The sequence below is a fragment of the Aethalodelphis obliquidens genome, unplaced genomic scaffold, assembly GCF_003676395.1.
Source record: "Aethalodelphis obliquidens isolate GAN/ISIS:26980383/991018 unplaced genomic scaffold, ASM367639v1 scaffold6, whole genome shotgun sequence".
In the NCBI taxonomy this organism is placed as follows: domain Eukaryota; kingdom Metazoa; phylum Chordata; class Mammalia; order Artiodactyla; family Delphinidae; genus Aethalodelphis; species Aethalodelphis obliquidens.
In genome coordinates this window covers 41,929,172-41,949,726 of record NW_020837950.1, presented here as the reverse complement: position 1 = coordinate 41,949,726, position 20,555 = coordinate 41,929,172, and the positions used below count along the sequence as shown (strand labels likewise).

General features: G+C 33.4%; 1 protein-coding gene across 5 annotated transcripts in view; it reads right to left on the bottom strand.

The window, feature by feature from the left end:
- Positions 1-20,555, bottom strand: part of TET2 (tet methylcytosine dioxygenase 2) — a 134,340-nt gene that overhangs the window by 9,206 nt on the left and 104,579 nt on the right. For 2 of the 5 annotated variants that reach the window (XM_027103414.1, XM_027103415.1), the window contains 3 exons: positions 10,925-11,075; positions 8,891-8,980; positions 384-521 (listed from right to left, as the gene is read on the bottom strand). In XM_027103414.1, the coding sequence (XP_026959215.1) occupies positions 384-521; positions 8,891-8,980; positions 10,925-11,075 (379 nt within the window). Of the gene's footprint in view, positions 1-383; positions 522-4,581; positions 8,403-8,890; positions 8,981-10,924; positions 11,076-13,777; positions 13,953-20,555 lie in introns of those variants that run through there. The other 3 variants (XM_027103416.1, XM_027103418.1, XM_027103417.1) reach the window with 3 other exon arrangements.

Genomic DNA, 20,555 nt, shown 5'->3' with positions numbered 1-20,555 from the left:
CAGGCTCCGGACGCGCAGGCTCAGCGGCCGTGGCTCACGGGCCCCGCCGCTCCGCGGCATGTGGGATCTTCCCGGACCGGGACACGAACCCGCGTCCCCTGCATCGGCAGGCGGACTCTCAACCACTGCGCCACCAGGGAAGCCCAAGAATTTCCATGATTTTCACATGCTTGTCAATACAGTTTTCCACTAAGGTGACATGCCAACCTGTTATGAGAGTACTAGTTATGCAAAACAAGGTCACCTTGCAATAGCAATCATTCATGAAAACACTGTTCTCTGCAGGGACACCGGCAGAAAACATATTACTCTAAATGCTGCTAACTTCCAGTCCTCTACTCTTCAACAGGACATGCTGCTAACCTCTCCTCAGCACCACTTACCAATGTGCTGCCATTCTGCATGTTGTGCAAGTCTCTATGGGCATGAGCACAGAAGTCCAAACATGCAGTGACCCCTGAGAATGGACGGCCTTCCTTCAGACCCAGACGGCACTCTGGTGCTCTGTGTTCATATTCAATCTGAAAAACGGAAGCGAGTGTGTGACTGGGGAAGTACTTAGGCATTTCAAATCTTTAGGCACACATTTGACAAAAAAGTACAGGACCTGTGTACTGAGCAGGTCAAAAAGGTTCCTTAGTATTATATTTTATATCCCCAAATACAATGGAATGACACAAAATAGAGCAAATGCCTTGACACAGTAAAGTTATTTAATAGTGTTACTGAGATATAATTGACTTACACTTTAAATATATGCTGTTTATTATACTATTTGATTATATATATATATATACACACACATACATATACATACATGAAACCACTACCACAATCAAAATAAGGTACATATCTATCATTCCCATAAGTTTCCTCATGCCTCTTTATAATTCATGCTTCCCACTTTGTTCCCAGGAAACTACTGATCTGCTTTCTGTCACTAGAGATTATTGTAGTTTGCATTTTCTAGAATTTTACATAAATAAATCCATTTTGAGTTGATTTTTACATAGGGTGTGAGATTAAGAGTCAAAGAATTTTTTTCCATATGGATATCCAACTGTTCAAACACTGCTGGGTAAAAAGTTTACACTCATCTCATTGAATTGCCTTTGTTGAAAATCAATTGACCATACATGTTGAATCTATTTCCAGACTCTCTATTCTGATCTTTTGTTATGTAATGGTGTGCTGGTGTGTGTGTGTATTTATGTGTGTATATGCCAATAATCGACTGTCTTGATTACTAGTAAATGTGGATTTGTAGTAAATCTTGAAATCAGGGAGTATAGGTATTCAAATTCTGTTCTTTAAAAAAAAGTTTGACTATTACAGGTTCTTTACATTTCTATTTAGAGTCACCTTGTCAATTCCTTCAGAACACCTGGTGAGATTTTGATAGGTCATGTACTGAATCCATTGATAAATTTGGGGAAAACTGAAATCTTAATAATACTTAGTCTTGTGATCCATGAACATGGTATATCGTTCCATTTAGGTCTTTTATCATTTCTATGAGAAATGTTTTGTAGTTTTCAGTGCACAGGTCTTGGACATTTTTGTCAGATATATATTAAGAATTTCATATTTTTGATGCTATTTTAATTGTTATTGGTTTTCATTTCAATTTTTAATGGTTTATTGCTAGTATAGAGAAATACAATCGATTTTTGTATTTTGCAACTGTGCTAAACCATTTATTCTAGGAAGTTTTTTGGTAGACTCTTTGGGACTTTCCACACACATGTTGTCTGCAAATAAGGATAGTTTTATTTCTTCATAGTCAATCTGTATCCTTTTTATTTTCTTTTTCTTGCCTATTTCATGGTCTAAAATTTCCAGTTAGATGTTCAATAGAATAAGATACAAGGATATATTATACAGCACAAGGAATATAGCCAACATTTTATAATAACTATAAATGAAGTATAATCTTTAACAATTGTGAATCATTATGTTGTACATGTGAAACATATAATATTGTAAATCAACTATACCTCAATTTAAAAAATTAGGCTGTCACAAAAAGCTTGCTGGCAAGATGAGAACTATTCTTGAAAACATCCCTTGAATTTTCTTAAGCAAACATTCATTTGATAAAGAGTAAAAAGTATTTATTTTTATTATTGTATGACAATTGTATATTAAATTTATGTTTATAAATATGGCACAGAGAACATCTTCAACAAATAGTAAAACCTACTTCAGAAGTTAAAAAAAAAAGATTTTAACTAGAAGTGGTGAGAATGGATATGCTTTTCTTGTTCCCAATGTATAATGTGTTTTTTAAAAAAATTTAGCTTTCCATTTACTGAGTTTTCATAGATGGCAAAGCCTACCTTAGGTAATAGGCATGATCCCATCACAATAAAATAGCATTAAAAAGTTTCATGTCACAAAATGGAGCAAAGAAATTACAGTTCCACCTAGCTGAGCAAGTTAAGGAATGAAATGCTTCTTTAACTTGCTACTTTACCATAAAAACACTAAACACTTTAGTTCTTTCACCATTATGTGTGATGTTAGTTTTAGTTTTTTAATCTATGCCCTTTATCAGGCTGAGAAAGTTTCCTTCTATAGATGTTAAATTTTGTCAAATGCTTTTTCTCTATCTATTGAGATAGTTTTCCCCATTATGTTGGTTAATATGGTGAATCACATTGATTGATCTTTTGAGTGTTAAATGATCCAGCTGCTCCTGAAATAAACTCCATTTGATCATAATATATTATCCCTTTTACACATCGTTGGATGTATTTAGATGAAATTTTGTTAAGAATTTTCACATCAGTATTCATGAATATCATTGGACTTTATTTTTTCTTTAATGCCCTTGTCTGACCAGGATATTTCCAGCCTCATAGAATGAGTTGGGAAGTACTTACTCCTTTGCTACTACTGTCTAGAAGAGTTTCCATTGAACTATTCTTTCTTTCTTAAATAATGAGTGAAATTTGGAAGGGAAATCATCTGGGCCTGGAGTTTTCTTTTTGGGAAAGTTTTTAATTACAAATTCAATTTTTAAATAGATATAGGACTATTCATGGTACTTTTTCTTTAGTAAGCTTCAGTAATTTGTGCCTTTCAAGGACTTTGCCCATTTCATCTAAGTCATTTATTTTCATAAAATTTTAATAATGTTTTCATTATTATTCTTTTACTATCTGTAGGATACATAATGGTGTCTCATCTTTAATTCTTGATATTGACAATTTGTACCTTCTCATTTGTTCTTGAACAAATTGACTAAAAGTACTAGCTTTTGGTTTCACTGATATATTCTATTTTCTGTATTCTATTTCATTGATTTCTGTTCTTACCTTTAGTTTTTCCTTCTTTCTGCCTTTTATATGGCTAAAGTTGCTCTTTTTCCAAGCTTCATAGGATATAAACATAGATCATTGATTTGAGACTTTTATATAACATTTCTGATATAAATGTTCAATGCGATAAATCTTTCTCTAAGAAGCTTCACAGCTGCATCCCACAAATTTCAATGTCACATCTTCATTTTCCTTCAGTTTGAAATACTTTCTCCCTTGTGATTTATTCTTTGGCCCATAGGTCATTTAGAAATAAGTCACTAAGTTTCCAGATATTTAGGGATTTTGTAGGTATCCTTCTGGTACAGATTTTCAATTTAATTTCATTGTGATCAGAGAACATATTTTTTGGCTTTTAAATTTATCAATACTTGTTTCATGACCCAGAATATAAACTATCTTGGTAAATCATCCTTGTATATTTGAAAATAATGTTAATTCTGTCATTGCATGGGGAGTTCTATACATAACATCAATTTCGTTAAAAGTGTTGTTCAAGTCTTCTGTCCCCTTACTAATTTTCTGTCTACTTGTTCTAATGGTTTGAGAGAGATATATTGAAAACTGACTGTATCTGTAGCTTCGTTTGTTTTTAGTTGTATCAGTTTTTGTTTAATAAAATTTAAAGCTATTATTAGATGCATAGTTAGGATCATCATCTTCTCTTGCTAAACTGACCTTTTTATCATTATAAAATGATCCTCTTTATAATATTCTTTGCTATGAAATCTACTTTGCTATTAATATCACTCCAGCTTTCTTTTGATTGACATTAGCATGGTATTTCTTTTTTTTTGGCGGTACACAGGCCTCTCACTGTTGTGGCCTCTCCCGTTGTGGAGCACAGGCTCCGGACGCACAGGCTCAGCGGCCATGGCTCACGGGCCTAGACGCTCTGCGGCATCTGGGATCTTCCCAGACCGGGGCACGAACCCGTGTCCCCTGCATCGGCAGGCGGACTCTCAAGCACTGTGCCACCAGAGAAGCCCAAGCACGGTATTTCTTGGTTCTTGCTTTTCTAAATATCACAATTGTTCTGTATCAATGTGATTATTCAATATCACAAGCTCTGCCTTTTAATTGGGAGTGTTAAAAAATTTATATTTAATGTGGTTTTTGATATGGCTGGGATTAAATATACCATTTGCTATTTGTTTTGTATTTGTTTTAGTTTTCTTTTAGTTCCATATTTTAAAATATGTTTTGGGATTAATTCCATTCTCGTCTCTTTACTGGGGGATTACTTATACATTTTTTGGTTAGTGGCTGCCTGCTTTAAGGTTTACAGTGTAGTGTACAGTCTATATTCAAGTAATATACCATTCCATCCATATATGACATAAGAATCTTACAACAGTATACTTCCAATCCCTAAGCCTCTGTGCTATTTTTATATGTTATAAATCTTAAATTACATTTTTAATATATTTTAAAATAAACTATCTTGTAAAGAAATTTTTTAAATAAGGGGAAGAAGTCTTTTTACTCGCATATCTACTATTTATGATGTTTTCATTCCTTTTTGCCAATCTAGATTTCTATCGTATCATTTTTCTTTCTATCAGAGAGGGCTTCCTTTAACTTTTTTGAAGTTTTAGTCTGCCGGTGGTGGTAAATTATTTCAGCTTTTGTATGCCTGAAAAAAAAAATCTTTATTTTTGTCTTCACCTTTGAGAGTTGTTTTTACTGGTTATAGATTTGTAGATTGATAGTCTTTTTTTTTTTCTTTCTGTACTTTAAGGATGTTTCTCCTCTTTTTTCTTGCATCTTTCTCAGACTTTAAGTCTTGTGTGTGTGTCATCCATTTTTTCCCTATAAGTAATGTCTTTTTTCGCCCATCTACTTTTCACATTTTCTCTTAATCACTGTAAGCAAGTTGATTTTAATGTGATTTTATATAGTTTCTTAATATCTCCCCCGACCCCCACCATTTGGTGCTTGCTGAGCTTCTGGGATGAATGGGTTTATAGTTTTGAACAAATTTGAAAAACAACTGGCCATTATACTTAAAAATATTTTTCTGTCCTCCTTTTGGGACTCTAATTACACATATATTAGTGTAATAATATTGTGCGATGATGTGATCTAGTTGGCTTTATTCTGTTCCTTGAATAAAAATGTATACAAAATCTAGCTGGTCCTTAGACTCATGCCATCTCATAAGAAATACCATGCAGGGGTCTGTGACTGCATTACTGGAAATTTATCTCTATGTCTGGAAGACAGTTCTAAGTGCATGGCTTTCTGATGGTGTAAATCTGTGCTGTTCAATATGGCAGCTACTAGCCACATGTAGCAATTTAAATTTAAATTAATTAAAATGAAAAGTTCATTAACTCAATTGCACTAACCGCATATCAAGTGTTCAGTAACCACATGCAGCTAGTAACTACCATTCTGAACAGTGTAGACAGAAAATATTTCCATTGTCAAAGGAAGTTTTCTTGGTTTAAAATGTCATCTCCACACATGACGAAAGCACATGATTTTGAGATTTGAGCCTGCTAATTCAGTCCTAAGGTTTAATGGTAAGATAACCATAGAAAAGATAGAGAAATATAACTCTACTGGATAGACATAAAGGATATTTAAGTTAAGAAAACCTATATTCTAATTCCATGGAGCTAACAGAAGAAATGCTGTGAAGACCCAATGAAGCTTAACTTCACCAATAAGACTTTATGAAATCAAGGAACAAAGCAAAGAAGAACATTCATATATGAGAAATAAAGGTACTATATTCAGTTGGGGGAAGGAGGCAAATACCAAATAGTAGACTTCCACAGCACCTATAACCTTGATGTGTTATGTATACTGTAGGAAAAGATCACATGGCTGTTTTCTGGGGTCTCTAAACCATGTTAAGACATATGGATAAACTTTCCAGTAGTACCTACCATGCAATATAAAAAACACCTTATTCGTTCTTAGCCATTAGTTGATTTAGTTTATATAGACATTACATTTATTTTTTAATGTATGAATGTATGTATGTATTTAAATTTTATTTTATTGTGGTAAGAACACTTAACATGAGAGCTACACTTTTAACGAATTTTTAAATGTACATTATCGTTGACTACAGGTACGATTTGTACAGCAGATCTGTCGACCTTATTCATCTTGCTTAACTGAAACTTCATGCCAATTGTTTAGTGTATCTATCTACATATTTACTCATATACAAATATTAGAACACATCTAAGGAATTATACCTAATCATCTTGTTATAACTTAAAAACTTGGGGTACCTTCATATTTTAGATATTCCGGGTTCAGGAAATGCATAAAATACTCCAAACAAAAAGTAATAGTGTAGAATATAAATGCTTAGATAATCAAGTTTGTATGAGACAGTCTATAATAGGAATCAAAGGAGTAAGAACATCAATGCTTGTTGTTCTGTCCCTTTCCCCAGTTAAAGCCATTTGATTAATAGCCCCTATAAAAAATTCACTCAACAGAAAATGGCCAAACTTGAAATCTAGCAACATAGACTCAATTTATTTTCTTTTTATAGCTTGATTTATTATTTTGCTCACCAGAATTATTTTACAACAGTAGCAAACCATTCCTTATACTTTTCTGTGACACTGATTAAAATAGGTAAGGTTGTAAAAATAACAATATTAATCCCACTGTTATTAATAGCATTTAAAATAATTTTCATAGACATTAACATATATCTCTAAATATCTAGGTTGTGACATAAAACAACTTATAAAGAGACAGTCATTATTAAAGTTGCGTCCTTTGCTCCCACTTAAAAAAAAAAAAAAAGAATTGAGGTTTGGGGAAAATGTTAAAGTCCACAATGGAAACAAGAATAGCTAAATTGTTGGCTAGAATTGGTGCCCTATCTGTCTCTGCTATGTAGACTAATCTAGTCCCCTTATAGAGTCTTTAACATTATTAAGTAAATGACAATGTTTGCAAAATGTGTCATACTGCACGCTTTCCCGTACCCATACTGCTGTGTACTCTGTTCTGAATACCTTCTCATCACCTCAAGCTTTCCTCCATCTATCAATCTTCCTCTTCCTCTTAAATCTTTAACCTCTCCTATTCCATTGCTCCTACCCCCAGTCCTTCCTTCACTGGTTTCTCTTCCCCCACTCACCCCTAAAATGTTAAATATTAAAATCATTAGCCCCTTCTCCTCTTTGTAATCTTCACTCTGAAAAATTGTATTTACTACTAACTACTTCCTGCATTTTGATAATTCCCAAATCACAGTGCTAACCTGGATTTTTCTCCCAATTTTTCTTTTAATTATGCTAGAAGTATGTCAAACCTAGCATGTCCAAAATGAAATTTGTCATCTTCTCCTTATCTCCTCCAAACTTACTTTTCCTCACTGATTCCTAATACTAATACAACAATCTGTCCAAGCCAGAAATTTGGTGGACCCTCAAATTCTCTCTTTTGCTCGTTCTCAAATCTGATTGGTCACTAAGTTTATAAGTTCCACCAAATATTTCACATACTTATTTCATTTTCTCTATCACTACTGATATTTCGTTAAATTAGGACCTTAACGTCTCTTGCCCAGTGATTGCAACAGCTTACTTCTCTAATTTAATCTTCTATAATCTAAGCTGTATTTCATTTATTTGGCTTGAGTGACCTTTTCAAGTTAAATCACTTCACCCTCACCATCCCCAATATACACTTAGAACACCCCAGTGGTAGGCCTCTTACCTATAAGATAAAGTTCAAAGATCTTTGTATGGCCTCCAAGGCCATTTGTGACCTTACATCTCTACTTTCAGGGAGAACCTTTTTGTTCCTTCAGAAATGTGCATACTTCTATCCCAGCTGTTATCATGTTTTTCTATAGCTGGCATTTTACATATCTCTGTCTCCTCTAAGGAAGGAGTTTTGTAAGGACAGAGAATCTGCACTGCTCATCTTAATGTCCACAGTGACTAAACACAGCATCTGGTTCATAACAGGCTTTCATTTAGTGCTTTTGCTGTTGATGTTATTGAAACAGTGTAGACTTCACGGTCTTGCCTCCTTCACGAGCATTTCTGAACAAATCACCTGGCCTTCCATATAGGTATAACCCAGCACACACTTAGAAAATAGGAAAGGAAAAAGAAAAAGGAAAAATCTAGCAAAATCTGACATATCTCGACACATGTATATACACTTACAAAGTAGTACACCCATAGCTTTACATGTATAGACTTGCTGTGGAAACAGTTAACAGGTGGTTAGAACCTATAGTATGAGCCATATAATTGCAATTAATCACTAAAGTCTGCTTACAGAGATAAAATTATCCATATGAGAACAAGATTAGTAGGTAAAATAGCTTCTGAGCCTTAAAAGCTCATTATCTTTATAGATTAAAAGACCAAAAATATACTCTTTTGGATGGTGTAATTTTCATATATCAAATATTCATATATCAAAAACAGAACACTGCAGTGGTTTCAACAATTAGGAAGAGAAAAAGTTAGAAAAATAAAGGAAAATCGTTGCTTCAAAAATATTTTTGTAAAGATAGGCCATCAATAATAAGTGTTCTAATCATTGTCAATAACTGTTTATAAACTTACCTGATTATTATATGCATCAGGTGCAAGTTTCTTGTATGTTGGTGCCATAAGAGTGGACAGGTTTTGTAAATGAGACTCCAGTTTCTCTTCCTGTATAAAATGAATAATTCTACATATTAAATTCTAAATCCATTCTATCCATATATGAGAGAGGCTATCAATTAGATTTTTTTCCCCTGTATCTTAGATCCAAATCACAAATATATACCGTCTCATTAAATATCGGCTTGGCCAAAAAGTTTGTTCGGGGTTTTCCCATAACATTGGCCAACCCAATAACTAAATATCATCTTAACGTGACTATTTCTAAGTGAAAAGCATAGACCTATTTTTGTATGTGCTGTTAAATGTCTAGCTCTTTGGTATTTACGTGAGATTAATCAATTTTCTACTTTGCATGCAGATATTTGGCATTTTATTAATATAAGTCTATGCTGGTAGTAGGATTAGGAGAATGAAGCCATACGGTCTTTAAAAGGTCACATTCTCTATTCTTCTCCAATTAGTGGCCGAGGAAGATGAGCTATTGAAAGGATTTGTTTTAATCTATTTCTAATCTTTATATTTTAAATGTTTATAAAAAAATAGCATTACAAAATTTGAAATGATCACTCCATAGAACTAAAAATTACTATGTGATTCAAATATGAATAAAACCCTAAGAACTATAATGTGGTATATATGAAAAACTTTGTAAAGTTTACTTGAGAGGTATATACTTCAGGTATATTCGCCCCTACCCCCAAGCAAAGAATATGCTTTTTTAAATGGTAGGGGATGATACTCAGTTGTTCTATTCATACTTAGAAGTTCTCATTTCACATTGATATTTCTCTAAAAACCTTGGGAGATGTAAGCAGCTGGCAGAGGTATACTTGCTTGCATTTTAGAAGGTGAGGAGGTTTCTGACTGGAGTCCTCCTACCTAACAGAGGGAGGATGTCACTAGCCATCCCCTGCATTTGTTTACATGAAACAGAGTGATAAACATTTATGAAGTAGTGGAGAAAATGCTCTCCAGTGTGAAAATTAAAAGTGTAAGACAGTAGGCAAAATTGCTATTCATTAGGTTTATCAAATATTTGTGTTTTCTTATGCAAAGAGGATATCTAGCACATTAATACAGCTTATTAAAATGTTACGATTCTATGAAAAATTTATATCATGACTTGAAGAGCTTTTGCACTTTATTAAACTTCCACTTACTATTATAGTCACAAATAATAAAGCTAACAAATTTTTCAAAGGGACATATAAAAATTATATCAATAGTATAATTGCATATTTCAACTGCATTTAAAATTTGAAAAAAATTATAACATGTATAGATTTACTAAAAATTTGATCATATATGAATGCTAAATATACTGAGGTTTTCTGATTATTCAATTAGCATACTCTAGAATACCATGCTACACAAAAGTTGTTAAACGTGATACTGATCTACAAGTTATATTTTGAGAAATATATATTCTAGAGAAGGACAAAAACCAGTGATGTCAATGAGAAATCAATGTTCATTTATTTCAACTACACCTTTATATTAAAATCTAAATATGTTTTAGTTACTTGAATGCATTTATTATAGTAACATTAAGGCATCAGATCTCATGGGTTGAAACTGTGACTAGAAATGGACTTCTATGAATGTGGCAGTCACGAACATGATTTCTATAATTCAGGTTCAAAAGATGAAAGTTCTAACACTGAAGTAGTAATATTTAGTTTTAATATGGAAATGACAGCTGTGTGAAACTCTGGAGTTTACATAGAAGACAAACAATAAGTGTAAAAGGCCATAAGTATAGTTTATGTTGATGAAACTTTATTACTTTAGTATCACATGGTTGTTATTATGCTAATTTGATAAAATATTATTATGTGTGCCTACCGTTTAGCCAAAATTTTACTGATCTATCTCTGAGATGAAATTCTCTGTTAATGAGAGTTTGAGTATATTATATTGTTCACTTCATCTGTGCTCATCAATTCTCCATGAAAAATAAACAGATTATACATCAGGAAGTAAACAAACCTCTTTTGGGTCATCCCCAAGCAGCTTAAATTTTCTTGGGATCTTGCTCCTGGCAAACTTACATCCATTGTAGTACATGCTCCATGAACAACCAAAAGAAAAGGAGGCACCACAGGTCTCTGGGTCCAGCCCCTGACAGGCACACGTTCTCCTGAGAAATCAAAGAACCAAGTTCATGACTATGGAGAGCACTGTCCAGGCTATAAATCTCATATTCTGGGTGTCTGCATTCCAAAATGAATGCAAATTAGTTTTGAAAGAAGTCTAACTCTATATTAAGCTGTGCCACAATCACATTAGAAAAGAACTATTTCGATTGGCTTTAAAAGACAACTTGAACAAATATTTTATTGTAGTATAATACACACAGAGAAAGTACACATAATTTTATAGCTTCTAATCACTCACAAATGAAACATACACAAGTGAGTGCCACTCAAACTAAGAAACAAAACATATACTTGCACCCCTAAATCCCATCTTATATTTCCTTCCAGGCATTGTCCTTCTAACAGTAACTTGTCAGAAGAGATTAGCTCTGCCTACTTTTATCCTATATAAAATATACTATATTCCTACTGAATATAGTGTATGTATGTGTGTGTATATATATATGCCTATTTTTATACTATATATACTATAAACCTACTGAATTTAGTGTGTATGTGTGTATATAAATGTGTGTGTGTATATATATAGTTTTGCCCATTTACAACGTATAGTACACACACATATGTATAGTTTTGACTATTTTTATACTACATATAGTATGCTATATATTTCTATACTGTAGTATGAAAATAGGCAAAACTGTATGTGTATATGTATATATATATGTACACACATACATACATAACATACACATGTATATGCAGTTATCTAGTATAAGCTTCTTTGTGTCTTCTTTTCTTCAACATTTGTTTGGAATATCTATCCACATTGTTGCATGTAGTTATACTTTATATTGATGTATTTATTCACTGAGTACAGTTTCTATTATATGGATATGCCACAAATTAATCGTTCCACCATTGATGGGCATTTGAGTGCTTTCTAGTTTTTAGCTGAAATACAGTATTGTGACTTCACATCCCAAGTCAGTTATATCCTAAGGGCAATAGACAAACAAGCAAAGAAACCAAACATTAAAAACAGGATAAAACAACCCACTAGGAAAACAATATTCAGTAGGTATTTTTTCACAGCTGTATTGAGGTATAATTGACAAATAAAACTGTAAGATATTTAAAGTATACAATGTAATGATTTGATACAAGCATATATTATGAAAGGATTTTCCCATCAAGTTAATTAACACATCTATCACCTCACATATTTTTTTTTCTTGCAATGAACATTTAAGTTCAACTCTTTTAGCAAATTTCAGTTATATAGTAAGGTGTTATCAACTATAGTCGTTAGATCCTCAGACCTTACTCATTTTATAACTGAAAGATTATATATATCCTTTTACCAACCTCTCCCTATTTCCCTCATCCCCCAGCCTCTCACAACTTTTCTACTCTGTTTCTGTGAGTTTGACTTTTGTTTTTTTGTTTTTGATTCCACATATAAGTAATATCAGGTATCTGTCTTTCTCTGTCTGGCTTATTTCGCTTAGTATAATCCCCTCCAGATTCATCCATGTTATCGAAAATGGCAGGATTTCCTTATTTAAAAGCTGAATAATATTCCTCTGCGTGTGTTCACAAACCACATTTTTATCCATTTATCCATTGATGGACACTTAGGTTGTCTCCACACATTGGTTACTGTGAATAATGTTGCAATTGGAATGCAGATATCCCTTTGAGATAATGATTTCATTTCCTTTGGATACATGTTAAGAAGTGGATTGTTTGTTTACGTATGGCTCTCCTGACCTCATTGGACAGCAGTAGTCTTATTTGTAGTAATGATATTATTTTGAAATTACTTATGTATGTTGTGACATGAAGAAATCATTGTTAATGTCAAAAATAAGAATTTCAGTGTAAGATGAAATAAGTCTAAAGATAAGTAAATACCCTGTAAAATCCTATGAACAAGAAATAGTATGAACTCACAATATGAATTAAAAAGCTCAGATTTTCTCTTTCCAAAAAAAATTACTTCCTATATTAGTCCACTGAAAATGCCTAAAGTAACAATATCTTTGTAGCAATGGGCACATCTGGACACATACTGTGATCTCTAAATATCATTTCTCATTGAAATGAATGTAGGTTAAAATCCATGAGGGTTTTTTTTTTCAAATGAGTTAATAATGATACCAAAAAGAAAGAACAAACTAACTGATCATTTTTGGATGGTTACAAAGGCACCAAATCACTATTTTGAAATTTCACAACTAAAGATACTTACCATGCATCATTCTGTCATTTGTTTACAAATTATATTTAATGGTAACCAAACAGTTGATAATGAAAAGTTCTTTAAAGAATTCCGTCTAATAAATGCAGAAGGAATGTTACAATTAGAAGTTACAATTTTACAGATGTCAGCAAAAACGGCAGAATAAGGATCTCTGAAAATACCCTCCTCCACAAAAGCAAAAGGAAATCTGGTAAATATGGTCAGAATCAACTCTTCAGAAATATGGAAATTAACAAAAGACTTGCAGCAGTCCTAGAAGCATTTCTTCAAGAAAGGCAATGAAATTTTGGTAAGAAGCTAAGCTTTACAGTGTTTTAACTTGCCCTATTTCCACTGTCCCCAGAACTCCACGACACCCTTGAAAACCAACAGCCCACATTTATGGTGAAAATCGGCAGGCTGGCAACCACTGGAGAGGGCAGAATTAGGCTGGATATCCTCCAAAGCCCCATTCCTAGAGAAATGTCATTATTTTACCTATTTGGTAGTTCTCTAGAAGACACCACTGGCAAGGCTTTCTTCATTTGATCTGACTTGGAGTTCACCTATTGTATATAGCCTTTTCCCCACTGGAGATATTTGTTGAAAATAGTCAGAGGCAATTGTTGAACATTGCAGCTGCCTGAGGTCTTGGTAGACAAAACTAGCTAGACTGACCAAGAAAAAGAGAGAAGACCCAAATTACTAAAATATTAGAAATGAAACAGAGGATACTACCAATGACCTTATAAAAAGCATTATAAGGGAATACTATAAAAATGATCTATCAACAGGTTAGATAACTTAGATGAAATGGACAAATTCCCAGAAAGCACAAACTACTGAAACCGACTCAAGAAGAAATAGAAAATCTGAATAGACCTATATAACAAAAAGACTGAATTAGTAATCAAAAAACTTCGCACGAGGATAAGCCCAGGAGTACATGATTTTGCTGGTGAATTCCACTGAACATTTAAAAAATTAGCCCCAATCCTTTACAAATTCTTCCAAATAATATAAGAGGGAACCCTTTTCAATGTATTCTATGAATCCAGTATTACCCTAAAACCAAAAACAAAGACATCACAAGAAAACTATAGACCAATATCCCTTATCAATATAGATGAAAACATCCTCAATAAGATACTAGCAAATGGAATCCAGCAACCTATACAAAAAGTATACATTATGGCCAAGTAATATCTATCCCAGAAATGCAATGTTGGTCCAATGTATAAAAATCAATCAATATGAAATACATTAACAAAGTGAAATGCAGAAAAAGCATTTGAGAAAAGTACAACACCCTTTCATGATAAAAATACTCAACCTAAGAATAGAAAAAAAAAATCTTCCTCAACCTGACAAAGAACATTTACAAAAACCCTACATTTAGCATCATACCTAATGGTGAAAAGCTGAAAGAAATCAGAGACAAGCAATAGCTGCTTGCTGTTGCTAATTCTGTTCAATATCTACTGTAGGTTGTAGCCAGGGAAATTACACAAAAGCATCAAAAAAAAAAAAAAAGAAAAAAGTAGACACCTAGATTGGAAATGAAGAAATTAAACTATCTCTATTTGTAGATGACATGATTTTGTATGTATAAATCCTAAGGAATCCACCAAAAAATTTTGGCACTAATAAACTAGTTAAATAAGCTTGTAGGATATAAGAGGAATATATAAAACCCAACTGTGTAAGTGTATCCTGGCAATGAACAATCCAAAAAAAAATCAAAACAATTCTACTTAAAACAGCATCAAAAAGAATAAAATATTTGGAAATTTGACAAAAGACGTGTAGGACTTGTACACTGAAAACTATAAAACATCATTGAAAGAAATTAAAAACCTAAATAAATGTAAAGACATCCTGTGCTAATAAATAGGAAGACTTAATATTGTTAAGACGTCAACACTTCCCAATTAATTTGCTGATTCAACAGAACCTCTGTCAAAATCTCAGATGGGGAAATTATTAAGTTCATCCTAAAATTCATAGGGACATGAAAAGGACCCAGAGTATCCTGTAGGATACTGTAAAGATCCTGTAAAAGAAAAACAGCTGGAAGATTTATACATCCCAACTTCAAAACTTACTATAGCAACTACAGCAATCAACAACATGTAGTATTGGCATAAGGATAGATATGTAAATTAATGGAATAGAAGAATCCTGAAATGACACATACATCTTTGTCAATTTTCAACAAGAATGAGAAGACCATTCAATATGGAAAAAACAGTCTCTTCAACAAATGGTGCTGAGACAACTGGATAGCCACATGCAAAAAAATGAAGTTGAACTCTTATCTCACATCATAACAGTGATCAAAGACCTAAATGGAAGAGCTAAAACTATAATACTCTGGGAAGAAAACATTGGGGTAAATCTTTAATACCCTGGATTAGGCAATGATTTCTTAAATATGACACTGAAAGTACAAGCAGTTAATTTAAAAAAACTGACTTCATCAAAATTTAAAACTTTTGTGCTTCAAGGATATCATCAAATGAAGAGACAACCTACAGAATGAGAAAATATCTGCAAACCATGTATCTGATGAGTTCTAGTATCCAGAATTTATAAAGAACTCTTATAACTCAAAAAACAATTAATTTAAAAAGGAGCAAAGATTTAAGAAAGGATTTCTTCAACGAAGATATGTGAATAGCCAATAGCAAATGAAATAATGACTAACATCATTACTCATTAGGGAAATGCAAATCAAAACCATGAGATACACATTATACCCACTGGAAGGGGTATAATAAATAAAATAAATAAATAAAGGCAGCCAAAAAGTAGTTTTGGTGAAAATGTGGAAACATCAGAACCTCCATATATTGTTGGTAGGCATGAAGAGTGGTGCAGCTGTTTTGGAAAACAGTTTGGCAGTTCCTCAAAAAGTTAAACGTAGTTACCATATGACCAAAATTGTCACTGCTAGGTATACACCCAAGAGAACTGAAAATATATATCTATACAGAAACCTGTCCAGAGATATTCATAGCAGCATTATTCATAATAACCAAAAAGTGGAAATAACTAAAATGTCCATGAACTGATGAACAAAGAAAATGTGGTACACATATATGCAATGGAATATTATTCAGCCATAGAAAGGAATAAAGTGCTGATTAATGTTATGACATGGACAAGACTTTAAAACATTATAAAGACCTAGGAATAAAATATGTAGGAATAAATTTACCTAAGGAGGCAAAAGACCTGTACTCTGAAAACTATAAGATGCTGATGGAAGAAATCGAAGATGATACAAACAGATGGAGAGATATACCATGTTCTTGGATTGGAAGAATCAATATTGCGAAAATGACTATACTACCCAAGGCAATAAACAGATTCAATGAAATCTCTATCAAATTACCAATGGCATTTTTCACAGAACTAGAACAAAAAATTTTAAAATTTGTATGGAAACACAAAAGACCCCGAATAGCCAAAGCAATCCTGAGAAAGAAAAATGAAGCTAGAGGAATCAGACTCCCTGACTTCGGACTATATTACAAAGCTACAGTCATCAAAACAGTTTGGTACTGGCACAAAAACAGAAATATAGATCAATGGAATAGAAATAAACCCATGCACCTATGGCCAATTAATCTATGACAAAGGAGGCAAGAATATGCAATGGAGAAAAGACAGTCTCTTCAATAAGTCGTGCTGGGAAAACTGGAAAGCTACATGTAAAAGAAGGAAATTAGAACATTCTCTAACACCATACACAGAAATAAACTCAAAATGGATCAAAGACCTAAATGTAAGGCTGGACACTATAAAACTGTTAGAGGAAAACAGAGGCAGAACACTCTTTGACATAAATTGCAGCAACATCTTTTTTTGATTCACCTCCTAGAGTAATGAAAATAAAAACAAAAATAAACAAATGGGACCTAATTAAACTTAAAATCTTCTGCATAGTAAAGGAAGCCATAAACAAAACAAAAAGACAACCCACAGAATGGGAGAAAATACTGATATTTGCAAACAAAGCGATGACAAGGAATTAACCTTCAAAATATACAAACAACTCATGAAGCTCTATGTCAAAAAAACAATGCAATCAAAAAATGGGCAGAAGATCTAAATAGGCATTTCTCCACAGAAGACATACAGATGGCCAAAAAGCACATGAAAAGATGCTCAACATCACTAATTATCAGAGAAATGCAAATCAAAACTACACAGGTCAGAATGGCCATCATCAAAAAAATCTACAAACAATAAATGCTGGAGAGGGTGGGGAGAAAAGGGAACCCTCATACAGTTGGTGGGAATGTAAATTGGTATAGCCACTATGGAGAACAGTATGGAAGTTCCTTAAAAAACTAAAAATAGAACTACCATATGAGCCAGCAATCCCACTCCTTGGCATGTATCCAGAGGAAACCATAATATGAAAAGATACATGCACCCCAGTGTTCACTGCAGCACAATTTACAATAGCCAAGACACAGAAGCAACCTAAATGTCCATCGACAGAGGAATGGATAAAGATGTGGTACATATATACAATGGAATATTACTCAGCCATAAAACAGAATAATGCCATTTGCAGCAACATGGGTGGACCTAGAGATTATCATGCTAAGTGAAGTAAGTCAGATAAATATCATATGATATCACTCATATGTGGAATATTTAAAAAATGATTTACAAAACAGAAACAAACTCCCAGATTTTGAAAACAAACTTTTGGAGACCAAAGGGGAAACGTGGCTGGGGGGAGGGATAAATTAGGAGCTTGGGATGAACATATACACACTACTATATACAAAATGGATAACCAACAAGGATCTACTGTATAGCACAGGAAACTCTACTCAATATGGGAAAAGAATCTGAAAAAGAATGAATAACCTATAATAACCTATATGGGAAAAGAAAAGAACCTGAGAAAGAATGAATATACGTATACGTATAACTGAATCACTATGCTGTACACCTGAAACTAACACAACATTGGAAATCAACTATACTCCAATAAAATTTAAAAAAATAAAAAAAAATTATGCTAAGTGAAAGAGGCCAGACAGATTAAATATTGTATGATTCTATTAATATGAAAAGCCCAGAAAAGACAAATCTATAGAGACAGAATGTTGATTAGTAGTTGCCATTTAGCGGGGGAGGAGAATGGGAAGTGATTGCCTAATGGCTTTGAGGTTTCCTTTTAGAAACAATGAAAATGTTGTACAACTTTGTGAATATACTAATGCACTGTACTGTATACTTTAAAAGGGTGAATTTTATGGTGTGTGAATTATATAGAAATTGAAAAAACTCACACATAACAAAATGACTTCAAGGTGATTTCCTATATGAAGTGGCTTCTGAAAAGGCACCTTTATTTTTATAGGGGCCTTTCAAATATTGTTAGAATTTTTACATTGCAGCCTAATTTTAACATGGCTCAGAATCTGGCTAATGGTTAAATAACAAATCAGAGAAATTGTAATCAAAATATTTACCTATACAACAGATTTTTAAAAACACTCTCAACCTCTTTGGACTTCTAACTGTTAAAAAAAAAAAAAAAAAAAAAGGGACTTCCCTGGTGGCACAGTGGTTAAGAATCTGCCTGCCAATGCAGGGGACACAGGTTTGATCCCTGGTCCAGGAAGATCCCACATGCCGTGGAGCAACTAAGCCTGTGCACCACAACTACTGAGCCTGAGTGTCACAACTACTGAAGCCTGCGTGCCTAGAGCCCGTGCTCCGCAACAAGAGAAGCCACTGCAATAAGAAGCCCATGTACTGCAATGAAGAGTGGCCCCTGCTCACCTCAACTAGAGAAAGACTGCACGCAGCAACGAAGACCCAATGCAGCCAAAAATAATAAATAAGTAAATATTTTAAAAAACAAAATTTAAACTAAAAATTATATCAGCCATTTAAACTTATGCAAGAATAGAAAAACTAGCAAAATAAATGTACATAACAAATTTATACTTTAAAAAATAAGAAAATTATCAATTTGCAAGCTAATGGAAACAGGTAATAATCATCGATCGATGTGCTAAACCATTAGGTAGAAGTTTTCTGGTAAACTTTACGATGGGTGGATCAAGCTAACAACTCCTTCAACTGAACACTCATAACATCACTATAAATGGAACAAAGCAGATATTATGTCCCTCTTGATGGGTATGAAGAACTAAGATTATTTCATCACCACTTATGAAGCATTTTGCTAATATATACATTCACGCATACATACATATTTAACTCTAACTACCAGTGTACGGAAGATATTGGTGACAGAGGAACAAGTCAAGCAAGTGTGCACAGCCAAATCCAGAATGTGAGAAATTTTACAAAGCAAATCATACAGTCTCTTTAACAAATAAATTCATCAAAAAGAAAGGGGAAACTATAATAAAGTAAAAGAGCCTTGTGAATCATATACTGTATCTTACAAACTGGGACACTTTTGAGAGTAAAAGGAAGTTCTATCAATAACTACACTAGACAATAGGCATGAACTGGGACCTACTCAAAACCCTCAATCAAATGTAAGATATGGACTTTTTTTCGTCAATATTTTTTTACTTTATATATATGTATATCTAATATGTATATGTGTACATTGGAAACAGTATCCAATTAGGGAATTTGAACATGGTCTGAATGTTAAATGATATTAAAGAATCACTCAATTTTGAGATGAATGATAATGACACTGTGACTAGGTTTTGTTTATTAAAAAAAAAAAAAGTCCTTGGGCATATACCCTGAGAAAACCATGATTCAAAAAGACACACGCACCCCAATGTTCATTGCAGCACTATTTACAATAGCCAGGTCATGGAAGCAACCTAAACGCCCATCGACAGAGAAATGGATGGAGAAGATGTGGTACATATATACAATGGACTAGCCATAAGAAGGAACAAAATTGTGCCATTTGCAGCAACATGGATGGACCTAGAGACTGTCATACAGAGTGAAGTAAGTCAGAAAGAGAAAAACAAATATCGTGTATTAATGCATATATGTGGAATCTAGGAAAATGGTACAGATGAACCTGTTTGCAAGGCAGAAATAGAGACACTGACATAGAGGAAAAAAACATATGGACACCAAGGTGGGGAAAGAAAGGGTGGGATGAATTGGGAGACTGGGATTGACTTGTATACACTAATATGTATAAAACAGATAACTAATGAGAACCTACTGTACAGCACAGGGAACTCTACTCAGTGCTCTGTGGTGACCTAAACAGGAAGTAAATCCAAAAAAGAGG